A 21,652-nucleotide genomic window follows, 5' to 3' on the forward strand; every position below is an offset into this window, starting at 1 on the left:
GGCGATCGGAAGACTTGATGCCAGACAATCAGTTCAGCAAGTTGCTAGGGCATTTGGAGTAAATGTCACCACGGTTTATCGCCTGCAGCAACGTTTTCATGCCACTAACAGTACCTGCGACTTACCAGGACGTGGCAGACCCCGGGTAACAACAGCCCGACAAGATCGCCATCTTGTCCATCAACACCAGCGAGATGCATTCGAAACTGCCGCCAACACAGCCCGTAACACATTTGGGGTGCATGGACAACCCGTCAGTGCCAGAACTCTACGCCGACGCCTTGGTGGGCAGAACCTGGTAAATCGGCGTCCTGCTCGACGTCCTGTCTTGACAGCTCGGCATCGCCTGGATCGTCTAGCCTGGGCCCAGCAACATGCCCACTGGTGCCATCGGGACTGGCGGAGGGTTCTTTTTTTTGGACGAGAAGCGCTTTTGCCTGGAACCTGGCCATGGGCGTGTCCGGATCTGGCGAAGACCTGGACAGCGGTTTGCTAACAATAACACCCTGCAGCATGATCGATGGGGAGGTGCCAGCGTCATGATATGGGGCGCCATTGGTGTCAATTAGCGAGTGGGACCTGTCGTCTTTCAGAACGTCGGCCAAGGTCGTGGGAATGGTGTCAATGCAGACCGCTACATCAATCAAGTCCTGCGTCCCTATGTGGTTCCATTTGTCCAGAGGTACCGGAACTGCCTGTTCCAGCAAGACAATGCCCGTCCCCATGCTGCACGTGCTACCCAGGACAGGTTGCGTCACAACAGCGTGAACATTCTGCCTCATCCTGCTCGATCTCCGGATCTCAACCCAATCGAACACTTTTGGGACATCATGCAAAGAAGGATTAATGCCCTTGCCCGGAGACCCCGCACAGCAGCAGAACTGCGTGCTGCCGTGACCCAGGTGTGGGCTCAGGTCCCTCAGCAGCAAATTAATCACCTCGTCCTCTCCATGTACCGGAGGTGCGCCACAGTCATCAACGCCCAGGGAGGAGCAACACGCTATTGACTTTCAACAGTCTTCAAACAGTGTTCAGTGGAACATGGCACGTCATGCTCTCATCCCAATACACTTTTCCGTATGGTTTTTGTATCGGTCAATTCGTTTCCTTGTTATTGTTAACCCGAAATAATTAATTCGACATTCAAATTCATGGGTAACCCATCTTCACTGCAGCATTTGCGTTTCTTTTGCCTCTGAGTTTTATATGCATTTGGAGCATTGGAGAAAAAAAGTGAGTCACGGGTGACGCAATATCTACCCGTACGCGTACAGGTCTTTGCTACACGTTCGATCATCTAGAACACTGTAGTATAACAGGGTTGACGTCAGACGGATACGTCACGACTGAGGTCAGTATAGCATGGTGACGTCAGACGGATACGTCACGACAGGTGAGTATAGCGGGGTTGACGTCAGACCCATACGTCACGACTGAGGTCAGTATAACATGGTGACGTCAGACGGATACGTCACGACTGAGGTCAGTATAGCAGGGTTGACGTCAAACGGATAGTCACGACTGAGGTCAGTATAGCATGGTGACGTCAGACGGATACGTCACGTCTGATGTGAGTATAGTATAGTTGATGGAGTTTCCTTTCTCAGTTCTGGATTTAATGAGGTCAGAAAGCAATGCATAACTTCTTCTTCTTCTTCTTCTTCTTCTTCTTCTTCTTCTTTGTTCATGGGCTTAGGCTCCCACGTTCACTCATGTTTTGAGCACGAGTGGAATTTTACGTGTATGACCGTTTTTACCCCGCCATTCAGGCAGCATACGCCGATTTCGGGGGAGGCATGCTGGGTATTTTCGTGTTACTATAACCCACCGAACTCTGACATGGATCACAGGATCTTTTCCGTGCGGACTTGGTCTTGTGCTTGCGTGTACACACGAAGGGGGTTAAGTCACTAACAGGTCTGCACATAAGTTGACCTGGGAGATCGGAAAATCTCCACTCTTAAACCCACCAGGCGGCAGCGACCGGGATTCGAACTCACGACCTCCCGATTAGGAGGCCGACGTCTTACCCCCCCCCCCCCCCCCCCCCCCCCCCCGCCACTACGCCCGTCCAATGCATAACAATTAATGACTGTCAACGGGTGCGTCCCCCTTTACTTTCAGGTATTAATTTAAAATTGTGGGGTAAATTTACTGAGGTTATGAACAAAAAATCTAAGAAAACGTGGTCTCTAACTAAATCAGAGGGGGGGGGGGGGGGGGGGGGTTCTTATCTAGGAGATGTCACTGTATTTCCTTGTGTGTTTCAGGGCGTGCTGACGGTGAACGTGAAGAACGTATGGGAGGCCCCAGTGTTTCCACAGACCATGTACTACTGCAACCTGGAGGAATCGGCTGTACGTCATTGCCACCTTACTTATTTGTATTTGCATGAGGCTAACAACCTATTCAGAATTACTACTAAAACACTATGCGTGCAACATCATAAAAAAACCAAAAAGCAAAGAGACTGCCTGTTACACGACACTTGAGATTGCCACAAGTTCTCAAATGTCGTATAGTTGTGTTCTTTTATTCTACGTCGCCCGTCTTCGCAGCAGCAGAAAACAACTCGTCAAATTGAGTTCGAGGATTTATATAGCATTCCATACATACAACTGCACATCGTAGCAGAACTCAAAGTAGAAGCTTTTTTACATACAAATCGCGCTGGCCTATATAGCAAATACTCAATCTCGAGAATATTCCAGACCGAACACGATACAATTACATTATACGAGCCGTCTATGGACTAGAATAGTGACGTTCTCTATGACGTACATCAAAAGCGCCGACGCATTTAATCCGAGCGAACGCCACGAACCCACGGCTCAAAACAACGTGGTAAACAACTTGTTTTGACAGGACTAGAAAGTTCCCCTGCATTCTCGTCCAAACATAAATATTGTGTTTACAAAATATAATATCGGTACTTTCCCACAAAGTACAAATAAGTCAACTACATGCAACACACAAAACTGAACCAAAGCTCAGCAACAGCAGCGTTTCCTTACACTGCCAACGTTCCAAAACTCAGAATAAACAAGTCGCGTAAGGCGAAAATACAATATTTAGTCAAGTAGCTGCCCTTTTTCAGCAAGACCGTATACTCGTAGCATCGTCAGTCCACCGCTCATGGCAAAGGCAGTGAAATTGACAAGAAGAGCGGGGTAGTAGTTGCGCTAAGAAGGATAGCACGCTTTTCTGTACCTCTCTTTGTTTTAACTTTCTGAGCGTGTTTTTAATCCAAACATATCATACCTATATGTTTTTGGAATCAGGAACCGACAAGGAATAAGATGAAAGTGTTTTTAAATTGATTTCGAAAAAACAAATTTGATAATAATTTTTATATATTTAATTTTCAGAGCTTGTTTTTAATCCGAATATAACATATTTATATGTTTTTGGAATCAGCAAATGATGGAGAATAAGATAAACGTAAATTTGGATCGTTTTATAAATTTTTATTTTTTTTTACAATTTTCCGATTTTTAATGACCAAAGTCATAAATTAATTTTTAAGCCACCAAGCTGAAATGCAATACCGAACCCCGGGCTTCGTCGAAGATTACTTGACCAAAATTTCAACCAATTTGGTTGAAAAATGAGGGCGTGACAGTGCCGCCTCAACTTTCACGAAAAGCCGGATATGACGTCATCAAAGACATTTATCAAAAAAATGAAAAAAACGTTCGGGGATTTCATACCCAGGAACTCTCATGTCAAATTTCATAAAGATCGGTCCAGTAGTTTAGTCTGAATCACTCTACACACACACACAGACACACACACAGACACACACACAGACACACGCACATACACCATACCCTCGTTTCGATTCCCCCTCGATGTTAAAATATTTAGTCAAAACTTGACTAAATATAAAAAGCAAGAAAGGTAAGTTGTTATTGACAAAAAAAATACGTTACAGTCACAAAAAATATCGACCAAACGGTCTTTTTTTGTCATTAACAAACGTTCGAACAACTTACCTTACTTGTTTTTTAATTGTGCAACATCACGAAAACAGGGTAAACAACCACACTAACTGTGCACCAAATCAATAACCTGACCTTTCAGCGACTGAAAACAGGGTAAACAACCACACTAACTGTGCACCAAATCAATAACCTGACCTTTCAGCGACTGAAAACAGGGTAAACAACCACACTAACTGTGCACCAAATCAATAACCTGACCTTTCAGCGACTGAAAACAGGGTAAACAACCACACTAACTGTGCACCAAATCAATAACCTGACCTTTCAGCGACTGAAAACAGGGTAAACAACCACACTAACTGTGCACCAAATCAATAACCTGACCTTTCAGCGACTGAAAACAGGGTAAACAACCACACTAACTGTGCACCAAATCAATAACCTGACCTTTCAGCGACTGAAAACAGGGTAAACTGTGCACCAAATCAATAACCTGACCTTTCAGCGACTGAAAACAGGGTAAACTGTGCACCAAATCAATAACCTGACCTTTCAGCGACTGGGGTGTTTGCGAAGAGACGCTAAGCTCTGTGTGTGCAGGGATGACCAAATCGTCCGCCCGATCGCCTGGGGCGAGTAAAAAATTCGCCGGGCTCGTAGAAACCGCCTGGCAACTCGCCTGGCTGGCCAATGAAAATTCTGGTCAAATGCAACACCTTTGGTTGTAACATCGAGTTTTTAAGCCATATAAACGCTGCAGATCAACTGTGGTATGAACCGGGCTAGCAACATTTTTGCCGGGCTGGTGACTTTCTTGAAGTTACTCGCCCGGCTGGCGAGTAAAATGTTTTAGATTTGGCCACCCCTGGTGTGCTGCTTTCCACTCGGTTGTCATGGTTCCAGCACACGTTTTCATTTTCCATTTTCATTTTCATTACATTATTGTCCCATCGCTGGGAAATTCGGGTCGCTTCCTCCCAGTGGAAAGCTAGCAGCAACGGAGTCGCGCTACCCAGGTGTCTGCGTGTTTAGGTGTATTCAGCCACCTGCACTTATGGCAGAATGACCAAGGTCTTTTACGTGCCATTGTGGTGACACAGGGGGTGGGACATGGATTCCGTTTCTGGGTCTGCACATAAAGTTGACCCGCGTCCGTCCCGGCCCGAACCCGAACTCTTTAACTGAGCTACCGCCCCCTTAATCTAGAGCTGTTTCTTGCTACAACACTCAGACACCATTATTATTATTATTATTATTATGGTGAGCTTATATAGCGCGAACCACAATTAACTGTGCTCTCCGCGCTTTACATACTAATTTCTGCCGTGTGAAATGGAATTTTTTACAGACAGACAGACAAACAAACATTTTTTACACACAATATATAACGCATTCACATCGACCAGCAAACCTCAAGCCTGTTAGGCGAACCTTTACCTTTCACGGCCTTTATTCCAAGTCACACGGGTATTTTGATGGACATTTTTATCTATGCCTATACAATTTTGCCAGGAAAGACCCTTTTGTCAATCGTGGGATCTTTAACGTGCACAACCAATATAGTGTACACGAAGGGACCTCGGTTTTTCGTCTCATCCGAAAGACTAGCACTTGAACCCACCACCTAGGTTAGGAAAGGGAGGAGAAAATAGCGGCCTGACCCAGGGTCGAACACGCAACCTCTCGATTCCGAGCGCAAGTGCGTTACCACTCAGCCACCCAGTCCCTATCACCATATCCCACACCATATGACACACGTATTCCCCCCTCTGCTTCTTTACATCTGTAATCTGCAAGGGGTGTTTATTTTTCGGTAAACACCCAGCAACCAAACAAATAACCACCCAGCAACAAGCCCGAATCCTCGATAGCTCATGGGTTGAGAAGCTACACTTTATGGGGCCGGGCGACTGAAAAGTTCCGAACGTTCAAATGTACGAAATATACATCTCTCGAAATAAACATCTCTTTAATTTTTTTCAGGCTGAAGAATCTCAGTGCACACTTGGCCTGAGCGCGACCGACCCTGACCTGAATTACTACTACAACCAACCCTCCAACGGCGTCAACAGCAACAACATCATCAATAACAACAATAATTACTACAACAACTACTACCAGAACAATCAGAACGGCTACTACAACAACCAAGGCTACTACACCAGCAACTGCAACAACAACAACAATAATAACAACAACTACAATTTCAACCCAAACAACCCCTACGGCCTAACTTTCAGCTTGGTGTCAAGCACCTACAGCGACAACTTTAAGTACAATGACGAAACGGATCAGCTGACGTTTGCTGTGGATTATGACGTCGACAATGACATGGACGCCAAGCCGCAAATTGTCAAACTGACGATAAAGGCCACGGACCCCCAAGGGTGTACGGCAACGAGTCAGATCACGGTCACTGTTGCTGACGTCAATGACAACACGTGTCAGGTTACTAATATTGGAGCTCAAGCGCTGACTGTAAACCAAGGGACGGCACTGGGTGGGTGTGATTTATTTCAGTGTTTGCTTAAAAAAAAAGTTTTTAATATTGTAGTGTTGTTGTTGTTGTGTATTTGGGGGGAAGGGGGGGTGGAATGCTTCTATGTGTGTGTGTGTGTGTGTGTGTGTGTGTGTGTGTGTGTGTGTGTGTGTGTGTGTGTGTGTGTGTGAGAGAGAGAGAGAGAGAGAGAGAGAGAGAGAGAGAGAGAGAGACAGTACATCTGTGTTTGAGTGTTATGTGCACGTTTGAGAGAAGAGGGAGAGACAGAGAGGGAAAGAAAAAAGGTGTAAATGTGCGCGAGCAGTTTTGTTAAAGCTGTTATTGTGAAGTTTCGTAGAGTTACATAAATGTCGTACTGCCTGAAATATACTCCATAAATTATACTCTTTCTGTTCTTTGTCTTCTTCATCATTGTAATCATATTGTATACATAGGTACATTAAAATTATGCTAACGAAGCAGTCTTGATTATGTTTAGGCCAAATAGCCAAATTCACCGCTGAAGATGACGATGCGACGTCACCAAACAATGACGTCACATTTAAATCAGGTGGCGGTTCCAGCTACTTCTATGTGTTCTCCGATGGTCAGGTTAGGAAAACTTTCATCATGTGATAAAGTACGTTAACAGCCCGAGAATGTGCCACCTTCTTGTCTTGCATACGCATGTTAAAGATCCAAAGTGCACAGCGAAAGCTTTGAATATACACGTACACACACATGCATGCAGGAAACAATGGATATAGCGATCGACACACTCAATGGCAGCTCGCGTCCCAAGGGAAACAATGGATATAGCGATCGACACACTCAATGGCAGCTCGCGTCCCAAGGGAAACAATGGATATAGCGATCGACACACTCAATGGCAGCTCGCGTCCCAAGGGAAAAAAGGGTAATCTCACAGGACAATATATAACCTTACAATACCTTACCTTACCTTACCTTGCCATGCTTTACCTTGCCTGACCTGACCTAACCTGACCTGGCCTTACTTCACCTTACCTTACCTTACCTTACCTTACCTTACCATACCATACCTTTCCTGTCCAACTAACCTTTACCTTACAGCACCTGACATCACTACCTATCTACCATACCCAACCTCGGCCTTACCTCACCCGACCTATTTACCTTACCTTACCCTACCTCACCTGACCTCACCCTACCTTACCTCACCTTATCTGACTTTACCTCACCCTACCTGACCTTACTTTACCCTACCTTACCTTACCTATCTACCTTACCATACCTCACCCTACTTCACCTCACCTTTCCTTACACAAAATAACGAATTGTGGATGCCTGTTTTTTCCCAAACCAGGTTCACTACAGTAAGCGGATCCCCGAATCGGAATACGAGAATTATTTCTACGTACAAGTGATCTGCATGGACGGTGGCACTCCCACCCGTTCCGCCACAACCACTTTCGCCCTGACCTACGTCACAACCACCACCACCACCACAACGACGACCACCACAACCACAACCACCACACCCACCACGACTACGCCGACGACGACAACCGCCACCACCGCCGCGTCCGAATCAAGCTCTGACGACATTTGGGATGACGATGGATTTTTGGCGCTGTTTTCGATTATGATGCTGTTGTTGGGTTTAGGGTTAGCGGCCCTGATGACCTACCTATGCTGCTGCGGGGGGCTTGCAAATGCGCCGGGGGGCGTGCGGGGGATGAACTGCGGGGGGCCTGGCCGGGGGTTTGGAGGTTCGTGTGACGACTGTTGTTATCCCAGGTGAGTTAATGGTATTTATCCAAACTTCATTATTATTTATTTAATTACTTTATGTTTTTTGTGTTTGTTGTTGATGTTATTGCTTTTTGTGGGGTTTTTTTTTGGGGGGGGAGGGGGGAGGCTTTTCTGGTTGTTTTTGCTGTTGTTGTTGTTGTTGTTGCTGTTGTTGTACTGGGTAGGGGGTAGGGGTCGGGGGTGGGGGCTATTCTGCTTTTTGTTCGCTCTATATCACTCTTTTTAAAGCTTGCTGCGGTGGTGTTATCTCCCCTTTTAAAACGTGGAGTGTTCAAATAAATCGTTTTTGAAAATGTGCTTTGTATAATTCTTTAAGTTTCTTAAACTCGTTTTGATTTGTTCAACAATTTGCAGACCAAGAACGGCCAAGGTGCAGCCGAGGGATGATTTGTAAGTACACATTTTTTCTTTTCTTTTTTACAGCAGGATCTTACTTACGTTAATTTAATCATTTGTTTAGAGTACTTTGTTTTCGGTCGCTCTAACGTTTTAATTCCAGCCATCAACATATAACTTAAGAGACTTCAATTGGTTTAAACAGTGTTTATTCAACAATTTATAGATAATTCAACATAATACATGTTAAGGATCAACAACAAGCTCAAGCTTATGGTGGTGACCCTAACAGAAGACTCAATTATCGATTTAGTTCTGTTTTATCATTGTTGAGAAAGTTAACTGTAGAATTCTCGTTATGCTCTGATTGTATGGCTGTCTGCCTGTCTCTGCATTGGATCTGTCTGTCTAACAATATATGTGTCATGGCCAATTCACGGAATTGCCGAATTCCGCTGGGGGGGGGGGGATGGGGAGAGGGGAGTGAGTGAGGGGAAACACACACACACACACACACACACACACACACACACACACACACAAACACACACACACACACACACACACACATACACACACACGCACGCACACACACACATACACACAAACACACAAACACACACACACACACACACATACACACACACACACACAAACACAAGCATACACACAAACACACACACACACACACACACACACACACACACACGCACGCACACACACACACATACACACAAACACACAAACACACACACACACACACACACACACATACACACACACACACACACACACACACACACACACACACACTCTATTGCCGTTTTCGCGAAATGGGCAACTTGCTCATTAGGCCTAAAAAAAAAATAGGTGTGGTTACGGTAACCCGACCTACCCTATTTTTTAGGGGCCGACCCTATAACTTTTTATTACATTTGTCAAAAAACACACACACAAACCTTGAAAACGAGTGCAAAATTACGCAATAAAAGCGAAAGCGCCCGAGTCGCACACTTATTTCCCTGTCAAGTAGGTTTAATTTGTACACATTAGAAAAAAAAAGTAAAAACAAAAGTGATTGCCTACCTTCCTACCCTATTTTTGTTTGGCTATGTTACCGTAACCACACCTATTTTTTTTTGGGGGGGGGGGCCTTACGCGAAATGGGCAAAATGTCAACGATTCCGCGAATTTGGCAATGCGGTGAAATGGACACGACATAATTGTGTATGTTTGCTTACAGTTTCGACACTGAACGCCCAGCAAGAACCGCAAGCAACTACAAGGATTTTGCCTGGAGTACCAGTAAGTTTTGTTGTTGATCATCGCTTACTGTTTATTTGAAATATAGCCTCCTTGCTGTGTAACTCACTCACTCAACTCAATGCCCGTCACTCCTGTCAGGGTATGGGCCGCCAACAACAGCTCTCCAGAGTCCTCTGTCCTGGGCCATCTTTTCTATCTGACTCCAGGTGTAGCCCATCTTTCTGGTGTCGGCCTCCAGGTCGCGTCGCCAGGTGTTTCTTGGACGGCCTCTCTTTCGCTTGCTGTGTAAACCGTCATTTAAATCGCCCTGGCTCGCTGGCTGACTAGTTCCTAGACTATGTTTGGAAATAACTCTGTCAAGACTAGTTCATAGACTATGTTTGGAAATAACTCTGTCAAGACTAGTTCCTAGACTATGTTTGGAAATAACTCTGTCAAGACTAGTTCATAGACTATGTTTGGAAATAACTCTGTCAAGACTAGTTCATAGACTATGTTTGGAAATAACTCTGTCAAGACTAGTTCATAGACTATGTTTGGAAATAACTCTGTCAAGACTAGCTCATAGACTATGTTTGGAAATAACTCTGTCAAGACTAGTTCATAGACTATGTTTGGAAATAACTCTGTCAAGACTAGTTCATAGACTATGTTTGGAAATAACTCTGTCAAGACTTAGTTCATAGACTATGTTTGGAAATAACTGTCAAGACTAGTTCATAGACTATGTTTGGAAATAACTCTGTCAAGACGAGTTCATAGACTATGTTTGGAAATAACTATGTCGGGGATGTGGAGGTTGTCAAAGAGTGAATGCCCACTTTTTTTTTCTTTTTTTTTTCGTTTTTACACCTGTTCCTTGTCCCGTGTGGCTCTCACATCGCCCCGTCCCTGCACTCACTGCTCCATCCACATCTGAATTCCGTTCCGCTGCCAGACTTGTCGATTTTACAGACGCTCCAGGGGGGGGGGGGGGGGATGTCGGGTCGCTGCGGTAGGCTACCCTTGGAAGATGACACTGTACTTCTGCTGAGTCACTTCGACGGTGTTCAGTAGTGGGTCTGTCCCGAGCTAACGGACGCAGCCCACCACCTACTATGCCCCCTACTAACGATATTGACTGTTAAGTCGCGGATCCAGACTGAGTGAGCGTCCCCTCCAGAGAGCAGACCGCCACCACGTCCCTCCGTCGACCCCCCAGAACGTCACACGTTGAAGACTCCCGTACACGTGGTGAAACGTGCCACATCTAGATCTTGCTATTAATGTCACGTCGGATTGCTTGCATCAGTGTTTCCAAGACAAGCAACTCTTCCATGACACATAAAACCTTGACAGAGTTGTTGTTTTCTTTTCTTAACATCGCCTTTTCTGAGATTTATTCATTATGTTTATTTATTTATTTGTCCTCAAATGTTGTTCAGTCCTTCTTTTTATATTTAGTCAAGTTTTGACTAAATATTTTAACATCGAGGGGGAATCGAAACGAGGGTCGTGGTGTATGTGCGTGCGTGCGTGCGTGTGTGTGTGTGTGTGTGTGTGTGTGTGTGTGTAGAGCGATTCAGACTAAACTACTGGACCGATCTTTATGAAATTTGACATGAGAGTTCCTGGGTATGAAATCCCCGAACGTTGTTTTCATTTTTTGATAAATGTCTTTGATGACGTCATATCCGGCTTTTCGTGAAAGTTGAGGCGGCACTGTCACGCCCTCATTTTTCAACCAAATTGGTTCAAATTTTGGTCAAGTAATCTTCGACAAAGCCCGGGGTTCGGTATTGCATTTCAGCTTGGTGGCTTAAAAATTAATTAATGACTTTGGTCATTAAAAATCGGAAAATTGTAAAAAAAAAAAAAAATTTATAAAACGATCTAAATTTACGTTTATCTTATTTTCCATCATTTGCTGATTCCAAAAACATATAAATATGTTATATTCGGATTAAAAACAAGCTCTGAAAATTAAATATATAAAAATTATTATCAAAATTAAATTGTCCAAATCAGTTTAAAAACACTTTCATCTTATTCCTTGTCGGTTCCTGATTCCAAAAACATATAGATATGATATGTTTGGATTAAAAACACGCTCAGAAAGTTAAAACAAAGAGAGGTACAGAAAAGCGTGCTATCCTTCTTAGCGCAACTACTACCCCGCTCTTCTTGTCAATTTCACTGCCTTTGCCATGAGCGGTGGACTGACGATGCTACGAGTATACGGTCTTGCTGAAAAATGGCATTGCGTTCACTTTCATTCAGTGAGTTCAACAGCTACTTGACTAAATATTGTATTTTCGCCTTACGCGACTTGTATTTGTCTGTTCTCGCTTTCTTTTTCACCGTCAACCCATTCCTGCAGCAGGTCTTTACGTTTGTCAAAGTCACACATCATACATGAAATGACTTCATTGTATTGTCCACAGATGACGTCATCCATGACGGAACATTTGGAGGAATAACGTCATCGGACACGATGGGCAATGGAGGAATGGGAGGTTACAAAGCTCTTCCGGCCCCTGAGGCTTTCTATTAAGGGTGGCAATACACGACACGATAACGTTTAGCTGCAGTATACATGTAGCAACCATCCTATTGCAATGAATCAAAGTATAGATATAGAGCAAGTGGCACTTATCACTGGACTAGGACTAGGACTAGGGATACACGCAACACATCAAAGTCGAATTCTACCAATTGTATACAACTATGGCATTAACATATAGCAGCTACATGTGACCGCATAGGTTCATCTGCTTTTATTATACGTTATGTGTAGCTTTGACCAAAATATGACATTTTACACAGATCGAGACAGTGTTTCTCCGAGACCGCGCCTGCGGTCGAGTTGAACAATGACTGTCTCGATCTGTGTAAAATGTCATAATTTATTCTGGTCAAAAATACAAATTACATTAATGTATCGATCGATTTTAGATGGAATTCCTTTACTATTTTATGGTTGCACGCACACAAACAGCCGCACAAATATGAGTTTTTGACGGACTCTTGACGTCACATGGCTCAGAGAAGGGACATCCAATGTTCAATCGATACATGTGTTTATTGTTGTTGTTTTGGCTTGTTGTAGGTTTTTTTCTAACAATTTGTTCTTTTGTTCTTACAACCTGACGGATTAACAAGACACGACATGTAAACGACGATAGCAAACTGTATTTTGCTGAAATATGTTAAAGCCCGACTCCGCCTTGTCTCAGATCTGGCCAGGCTTTAACATGGGTTAAGGACCATCCCTCCACTTGGTCACATACCAAATACAACACTCTGTGTTTGCTGTGGTGTGTTGTATTTTTTATGAATCAATTTCCGAAAAAGGCGCCCCTGTTTTTTACAAAATTAATTCCCTGAAAAATTAACACGGTACGCATTTATAACACAGGCCGTTCATTTCTGGCATGTGACTAAGAGGAGGGATGGTCTTATCCAGTGTAAAAGCCTGACAAGATCTGAGACTGTGAGGCACACTGTTTTCACAAGGCGGAGTTGGCCTTTAAAGATTGTCTACCCGCCGTAGATATCAATTTGGAAAGATTTTCAGTGGGAACAAAGAGCGAGGGACAATTCATTGTACCGTAGCTGAGACCCGCATGCTATGATATACTTGAAGATTCTTCATAACGATGATACGATATATATATATATACTCTCCACACACAAAAACTTAACACAGGTAAACTTTTTTTTTAATATGTTAGAGCAAAGCACCAACATTCAGTTTGAAGTTAGTCAGTCACATTGTTGCTAACCACTAAACCACAAAAAGAACATCATTCAACCGAGACTTTACTGGGTGATCGCCCTTTTATTGAATTGCAAAAAGATTGTCTCAACAATAAAAGTTGTGTCAAGTTTCTTTTTTGGGAGAGTATATGTATACTACAGTCCAACATGTCCACAACGACCACCAAAGGGGCCAACCGTGAGTGACTTATATAGAAAGGTGGTAGTTATAGAAATGTGAATTATCTAGGCAAGAATCTGGAATTCGTGGGAATGGTCGCAATAGGCAGGTGGTCGTTATAAAGAAATAGTCGCAATGGGCAGGTAGTCGTTATTAAAAAATGGTCGCAATAGGCAGGTGGTCGTTATTAAGAAATGGTCGCAATAGGCAGGTGGTCGTTATTAAGAAATTGTCGCAATAGGCAGGTGGTCGTTATCAAGAAATGGTCGCAATAGGCAGGTGGTCGTTATTAAGAAATGGTCGCAATAGGCAGGTGGTCGTTATTAAGAAATGGTCGCAATGGGCAGGTGGTCGTTATTAAGAAATGGTCGCAATAGGCAGGTGGTCGTTATTAAGAAATGGTCGCAATGGGCAGGTGGTCGTTATTAAGAAATGGTCGCCAGGGCAAGTTCGACTGCACCGTACCAGTACATTCGTCCTGACATTTTGTATCCAAATGTTCTGGTACTGTTGTGAAATCTTTCTTAGTATTGTTTTGTGATGTTAGCAGACATACCCTGTTTGATTTAAGAAAATCGAATCTTTAATCTAAACTCAGCACACACACACACACACACACACACACACACACACACACACACACACACATGGCACACATACACACACACACACACACACCAGCACACACACACACACAGATGGAGAGACAGATGAGGCAGAGCGCTATTCAAAGATCTGATAAACAAAAGGAAGTAAGCGCTCTAAATGCACACATGTGAAATGCTTGTTATTATTCTCTCAGGTGCCAAGAGACTGGTTACGCATAATGTAAAGCGCTTAATTCCCTTTGTTTATCAGACGGCAAGCTAGACGGAGTACTAGTCAGTACGAAATGTCGCTGATAATCACTCAGGATCAGAGAATTGTCCGCTTCATTAAACATGTTTTCTTTACAACTTTACAGCAATATCCATATCTTATCTGCTAGCTAAATATCTGCAGGGAACGTTGGATGCTGCCGACAGAACTGCCAAATGAAGGCGCCTTCGATTCGACCTGCACACACAAAAATGACATGATGATTCGTGTTTATGTCACCAAAGCAAATAACATTTTCTGTACGTATTGTTAAAATATGTTGATATTACTGTCGTTGTCGTGGTTGTTGTCACTTTTGTGTGTGTGTGTGTTCATGCTGGACAGACAGACAGACAGACACACACACACACACACACACACACACACACACACACACACACACACACACACACACGGCACACATACACACACACACAAAGACACACACACACTCAAATACAAAACACACACACGCATAAACACACTCACACACATATACAAGCGCACACATCCACATACACACACATACCCCCCCCCCTTCCCCCGCTCAACACCTACCACCTCCCCCCACCAAACTACCTCACCTCCAAAACTCCGGGTACAAAACATTCTTACCCTTGGGGATGGAGACCCAGGCTTAGGAAGCTTTTTCCCTCCATCCATTGGAAACTCATACACCGAAGATTTCGGAGACAACTCCTCCGATAAAGGACTCAGCGGCGGAGACTGAGACACTAAGACAGGATGCGTCTCATCCGACGGAGATTTGGGCAAATTGAGAGGCGGAACCTCTTCCGATGCTCGTCTGGACTGCGCAGCCTTCTTCGCCAGGGCCACTCTAGCGCGTGCTGCATGCAGTCTTGCGATCGCTCGGATTGTCGTTCTTGGATCCAGAACCCGTTTCGATTCAACCTGTTTTGGGTCGTATACAGGCCCGTGTTTATTCTTGTGAGACTTTGGCGAGTAGAGAACGGTTGAGGCTGTGACGTCGAACGCTGTTACGTCATGGTGTTGTGAGTATTGAGACTCTTCGTGTTGTCGAACCGGGCTGTGCGTTGGCGAGTTCCTCTCGACGAAGGTCTCCGCTCTGGGCAGAGGGGAGGGAGAGAGAGGAGGGAGGTGTATATCCGGTGTGGGTTGTCTGGGTGCCCGGTGAGGAGCCTCTACGCGCGGAGGTCTCCATGTCTTCCTCGGAGGCGTCGCTTTCCGCGGAGTTCTGGGCGGTGGAATCGGCGACATGGTTATGTCAGGAGTAGGCTGTTTCGGAGCTCGGTGAGGGGCGATAACTTTAGGAGGCCACCAGTCTTCTCTCAGCGGAGTGCCTTCCCTTCTCTCCTGAGACCGATCCGAGTTTAGAGAATTCCCCGTTGGTGAGTTCTCTCCACCTGCACACACACATTGGCATGATTCGTGCCGATGTTACCAAGGCAAATACAGTTTTATGCATTGTGAAAAAATAAATTATGTTCCTATTACTGTCGTTGTCATGATCGTTATTACTTCTGTGTGTGCGTGTGTTCATTCTGGACAGACAAACGCACACACACACACACACACACACATACACACACACACACACACACACACTCACACACACACTCACACACACGCGCGCGCGCACATATCTACACCTACATACAAGCACACGCACACACACACAAACACACACACACACACACACACACACACAAACAACACAAACACACAAACAACACACACACAAACACACATACATACATACACACACACATACACACACACACACACACACACACACACACACACACACACACACACACACACACACACACGAACCCCGTTCGATTTGTGAAGAAGGTTTACCTTGAGCACGCTGAGAGGTAGGAGGACTGAGGACTTCTGTGATTGACGGATCGAGGTTAAGGTGATCTAGAGTTTCCTCAGAAGGTGCAGGCGTTGGTGTAAGCTCAATATCAGGTGTAGGTTGTCTGGGAGCGCGCGTGGGAACCGTGACGGGAGGGGGTCTCCAGCCGAGCCTCAGCGGCGTCTCCGGGTTCGGTTCTTCTGGTGTCGTCATTCTCAAAAGCGAAGATGTCGTCATCTGTACATCTGGCGTGGGTTGTCTCGGAGCTCGCGGGGAGACGTACACTGGTGGAGGTCGCCATGACTCTCTGGGAGGAGTGTCTTCCCTTTGTGTTGTGAGTGCAGTTGCCTCCCTTGCTTGTCCGTAAGGAGTTGCGGCCCATGTCGGATCATCAGGGGTAGGGTATGAATTGTAGCCATCGTAGACGGGAGAAGGGTATCGGTCTTGCTGGTTCGTGTTTTGCATTTTGGTTGCAGGCCTCAGATATTTCTGGTGTCAAAGAATTTCCAACTGAAAATGTAATGTAGAAATTATAGAATTAACAATCTGCTGTTTCTTGTAACTTAGTTCTAAGCCATCAAACTGCAACAATGCAACAATGCAAAGATTGTGCTATCAACAAACAGATTGCTTTTGCAAAGCTCTGTCCAAAGCGGAAAAAATAACACGCTTGGATACAAACCAAAAATCTAAAAAAAATACTGTCGCCGATGCTATTTGATACTCAGAAATATCTTCTCACCAAATGTTGAAGACATGTTGCTTCTTTTAGGCAGAATTAGTCGTAGGACGAGGCGCAGTGTTAGGTCCAGTTCTAATCTTGGCCGTCTGGATTATATATCGCTCAGCGTTGGTTGGTTGGATGGCTGGTTGTTGTCTTTAAACTTCCCTTCAACCGATGTGAATCGATGCAAGTTGTATTTCCTTTGTCACTTCACACGGCAGTCTCCGTGTTTAAAACTATTTTCATTTAGGTCTATTACTATACAATTAAAGGAGGTCCTAAAAACCTGACGCGGTCTTGGAGAACAACTGACTGTCTATAGAACTGTGTGAATGTCATGTTTTGGTCAATACAAATAACGTGTAATATTTCACCCACTAAATTGTCCACTGGGATAGCAAAATCTTAAAATACTCATTATGAATATGTTCATATTTACACAAAATATACGTAGTTCTCAGGTCCAGGCCATTAGAACATCACTTGCGGGAGAGAAAAAACACTCAAATGTTCCTATTTCACTCTCGACCACTCGCACCATTAAAAACTGAAATGTTCGTTTTAAAAATGTGTATATAATCAAGAACACACCTCTTTTTTAAGGCCAATTCACAAGAAAGCCACTCGCAGGGAAAAAGTATATCTGTCATACGAAACTCACTAATACCCTACTGCTACGTACAGTAAATGATAAAGCGTTCACTATTACAATGTTTAAATGCATTAAAAACACACGCTACTTACTCTTCTCTAGTCCAAGTCACAAGTAAATCACTCGCAGCCAAAACATAGGCTTAAACTTTTCATAATTTATACACTGCCGGTTCCCCTGACATTTGTTGCCATATTATTTCTCCGGTTCCTAACCCTCCAGAAAGTCTTTTAGAAAGAGTTTCATGCAGTCACTAGGTAGGACCCAGGCTATAGCTGTTAGGAACGATCTGTCATATGAAAGCACGATTTTGTCATGTCTGTAACATACAAACACAATAACCGCTCGTTCACCGCGAAGTGTCTTTTCGGAGGATACAATGGAACCCCCTTTTAAGACACCCCAGTTTAAGACTTTCTTCCTTTAAGGCCCTATTTTCTCAGACTTGTTTATAACCTCTGTAAGTGTATCCCCATTTTAAGACTCCCTCCTTTTTAAGACCCTATTTTTCTCAGACGTTTTGTTCATAACCTCTATAAATATACCCCCATTTTAAGATTCCCTCCTTTTTAAGACCCTATTTTTCTCAGACGTTTTGATCATAACCTCTGTAAGTGTATCCCCATTTTAAGACTCCCTCCTTCCTATTTTCTCAGGTTGTTGGAGGTCTTAATATGGGGGTTCCACTGTACAATGAATACAATCATGAGTGTGTCAATGCCAAGTGTGACTGAATAGCTGCAAGAGCTCTTTTATAACAGTGATCTTATTGCTTTTGAAAGTAACAGTGACAGTGACACAAACTGACAAATCTCCTTTTATCTCCCTTCTTTGGTCTCCGTTGCGGAAAGAATTAATAGCGATTAGAAAAGCGGGTGGGTCTCTGGTACATGGTGTGATGAAAAGATTTTGACTTTTGTGTTAATCTCTTTTTGATTCTTCGGTCCTGATGTTTACATTTATTGCTCAAGCGTGTCTTCATTTTGTCACTGGGGGCTTTTGCTACCATTGACGTACAAAGACGTATACACTCACATACACGTAAACTGACAGACAGAGAGACAAACAGACATAATTATACACACATACACAGAGGCACGTACACTCAAACGCACAGACACACACACATACACGATCACACACAAAAATTCGGCGCCCCCCCCCCCCCACACACACACACATACATACAAACACAGCACCACATACACACACACACTCATTAACACACACACAGCCCAACAAACACACACGCAAGTACGCTCATACACACACACACACACACACACGTACTCGTACACACACACACACACACACACACACACACACACACACACCCAGCGCTTCCAGGGCATCCTGTTTTACCACAATGCTTTTATTGTGCATAGTTTTTACAGCAAAATAAAATCAATGCAAGCTAGAAATATACCCCTAAAGAAAAACAGTAAAACTCATTCATCCTAGACGCTGACATAAAAATCGTGTTTCCTTTGAAAACATGTGCAATATTGAAAAACAAACAAACAAGAAAGGTAATTATTTTGTTGGAACGTTTGTTATTGACAAAACAAAACGTTACAATCACAAATATGTCGACCCAACGGTCTTTTATGTGCACAGACAAACAATATGTAACAAGAACTTTACTTGGTTGAGTTTTCGACCGCTTGCTAGTAAACCGCAAGCGAATGAATTAATGTTTTTGGAAATGTGCAATGTTGGTTTGATTTGCAATTCTTCCGACGGTACAAGTTTGGAATTTAACTTGATCCGGCCGCAATTACAAAGATTGTCTTTCATACCATGCTCTAAATTCACCCCGAAATAAAAGGCCAACTATAATGTGAACTAGTCCGGACGAGGGGCCAGCGGAGGTCGTTTTTAATGCTCTAAAAAATATATTAAGCTACTTTTAAATATTCATAAAGAAGAAAAGTTGTTCAAGACAAGTGCTATCTTGTGTTAAAAGCGTTCACGCTTTACGTACCCCAGTAAATTGTGAGTGGTACGACCAAAAACTAGTCCTGAAGATTTAAAGTTGTTCAAGACGATCAGTGCTATCTCGAATTTGAGACCGACCGCCCGAAACTGACCACAAACCGATCGTGTGGCATCCGAACCGTACGTCTCACACGCTTGGCAGCATCCGCATCGGCCCGTCCGTTCAAAATACAGCTGGATCTATTCCGAACGGATGGCAAGCATCCTCTAGCCAATAAGCGCACGTCTTTCAGTCGACACCCACTTTGCAAATGGCGGTCAGTTCAGCATCAAAACTTGCCGATTCGAAATCGAAATATCTCAACAACCTGAATCTTGGCGACGAGTTGAAATCTATGGAACCATGGAAGTAAAACCTACAAAAACCAGCAACATCGAGACCTGTTCCTCCTGTCCATGCAGCAGACTTCCACGTCAAATGTGGGGTAAAACGACCTTCACCTCGTACGTCTCAGGAGCATGGTGTGGCAAGCGTTCCGTTCCTCTGAGACGATCAGGTCTGACCCGTCCGCCTCAAACGTACGTGCGAAACCGATTGTGTATCTTGGCCTTAAGGGCGTATAGTGCTCTACGTACCCAAGTAAACTTTGAGTTATGCGACCAAAAATGGATACATTTTAACCCCGAACGAGCCTCAGTGACCCACTCCCCCCCCACCCCCTACCCCCTTGCTAACTTCTCTCCTGTACCGGATGCACGTTCATTTCACACAAATCAAATTTCGTTTTATTGCATTCCTCAGTCAGATTCCGTCCTATGAGCATGACAGTTTTAAAACTCACGAGAGTTGAAATGAATATATTAAAATATGACATTGAGCGTGAGATTCTCTTGATTTGTAAAAATGTACGTGTACAGGGCTCAAACTGCGACAGATGGAAACAGTTCATCCCCGAGTACACTAGTACTTGGGTCCAGCAGACTTTAATTGTGTGTCTGTGTGTGTATCTGTGTGTCTGTCTCGACTTAACAGCCTATTGCTGGGAAACTAATGGGCGCAGTTCGTTCAAAAGTTGATACACTAACTTGATAATAGGTCCGATTGATCGTATTAAAACTTCATAATGTTACCTGGGACCTAAATGCCCCAAAAAACACAAAAGTTCTTGACGGTTGGACGAATTCAATCGGAGCGACAGCCAGCCATTGAGCTGATAGAACAGCCGAACGCGTGCGTCATGAAAAGCATGCGTATCGCATGCGAGACAATTTGCGAGCCAGCCAGCGGGTGGGGATTAATTTGGTCTCGGCAAAGAAACTACAGTGCAGGTTTGGTCTCGGTGAGACTGAAAGAGAGACAGAGAGCACGAGAGAGAGCGACAGGGACACTGTGTCAGTGATTCAAGGTGGTGGCTTGGTGGCCAAAGGGATCCGGGTTCGATTCCCGGCATGGGCGGTCTATTTTTTTTTTTAATTCTTGTTTACTATTGTTTATTATGAACGTTTTAATGTTTTATTTTACTCAAATAATTTTTTTAATTGTGTAAAATAATTTTTTTTTAAATCCACGTGCACAAGACAAAAACTTTCATGCTGGGGGAACGAGCCAGTCTGATGAGTACTCGGGTCCAGCGCCAGCGGTTTTTTTATTTTAACAGAAGATAGTATTAATCGTCCTAAACAACTTTTCGTCTTGAGTGCTATGTATTCTTTTCTTCTTCGTATTTCATGACCCGTCGCGATATAACCTTGAATGGTTGAAAACGACGTTAAACACCAAATAAAGAAAGAAAGAAAGAAAGAAAGTAGTTCATGGACTGAAACTCCCACGTTCAATCGTGTTTTTGCTCGAGTGGATTGTTACGTGTATGGCCGTTTGTACCCCGCCATTCAGGCAGC

General features: G+C 44.0%; 3 protein-coding genes across 4 annotated transcripts in view; 1 reads left to right on the forward strand and 2 right to left on the reverse strand.

Moving 5' to 3' along the window:
* LOC138979673 (ER membrane protein complex subunit 2-like) overlaps positions 1-21,652 on the reverse strand; it is a 347,725-nt gene that overhangs the window by 191,305 nt on the left and 134,768 nt on the right. The gene's annotated exons all lie outside the window — the stretch shown is intronic.
* Positions 1,538-14,132, forward strand: LOC138980819 (hybrid signal transduction histidine kinase G-like). Its single transcript, XM_070353704.1, has 8 exons — positions 1,538-1,570; positions 2,271-2,357; positions 5,928-6,444; positions 6,923-7,035; positions 7,769-8,202; positions 8,572-8,607; positions 9,797-9,858; positions 12,243-14,132. Exons 1-8 carry the CDS (start codon positions 1,538-1,540, stop codon positions 12,350-12,352), a joined length of 1,392 nt encoding a protein of 463 aa, XP_070209805.1. The 3' UTR covers positions 12,353-14,132.
* Positions 14,662-18,084, reverse strand: LOC138979666 (uncharacterized). 2 transcript variants are annotated; one of them, XM_070352382.1, is made up of 4 exons: positions 17,908-18,084; positions 16,439-16,928; positions 15,212-15,981; positions 14,662-14,794 (listed from the first exon to the last, which is right to left on the reverse strand). In XM_070352382.1, exons 2-4 carry the CDS (start codon positions 16,902-16,904, stop codon positions 14,723-14,725), a joined length of 1,308 nt encoding a protein of 435 aa, XP_070208483.1. In that variant the 5' UTR covers positions 16,905-16,928; positions 17,908-18,084; the 3' UTR covers positions 14,662-14,722. The 2 variants fall into 2 exon arrangements, with proteins under 2 accessions (XP_070208483.1, XP_070208481.1); XM_070352380.1 differs by having other exon boundaries at positions 16,439-16,949.

The sequence above is a fragment of the Littorina saxatilis genome, linkage group LG11 (assembly GCF_037325665.1).
Source record: "Littorina saxatilis isolate snail1 linkage group LG11, US_GU_Lsax_2.0, whole genome shotgun sequence".
In the NCBI taxonomy this organism is placed as follows: Eukaryota; Metazoa; Mollusca; class Gastropoda; order Littorinimorpha; family Littorinidae; genus Littorina; species Littorina saxatilis.

Bases quoted from the DNA above. Each gene is read 5' to 3' on its own strand.
- LOC138980819 (XM_070353704.1), top strand. From the start codon at position 1,538: ATGGTGACGTCAGACGGATACGTCACGTCTGAT. The intron at 6,445-6,922 runs GTGGGTGTGATT...GATTATGTTTAG, and splicing joins AAACCAAGGGACGGCACTGG to GCCAAATAGCCAAATTCACC. The intron at 8,608-9,796 runs GTAAGTACACAT...GTTTGCTTACAG, and splicing joins GTGCAGCCGAGGGATGATTT to TTTCGACACTGAACGCCCAG.
- LOC138979666 (XM_070352382.1), bottom strand. From the start codon at position 16,904: ATGCAAAACACGAACCAGCAAGACCGATACCCTTCTCCCGTCTACGAT. The intron at 15,982-16,438 runs GTAAACCTTCTT...GTGTGTGTGCAG, and splicing joins TACCTCTCAGCGTGCTCAAG to GTGGAGAGAACTCACCAACG. The intron at 14,795-15,211 runs GTAAGAATGTTT...TTGTGTGTGCAG, and splicing joins CTGGGTCTCCATCCCCAAGG to GTCGAATCGAAGGCGCCTTC.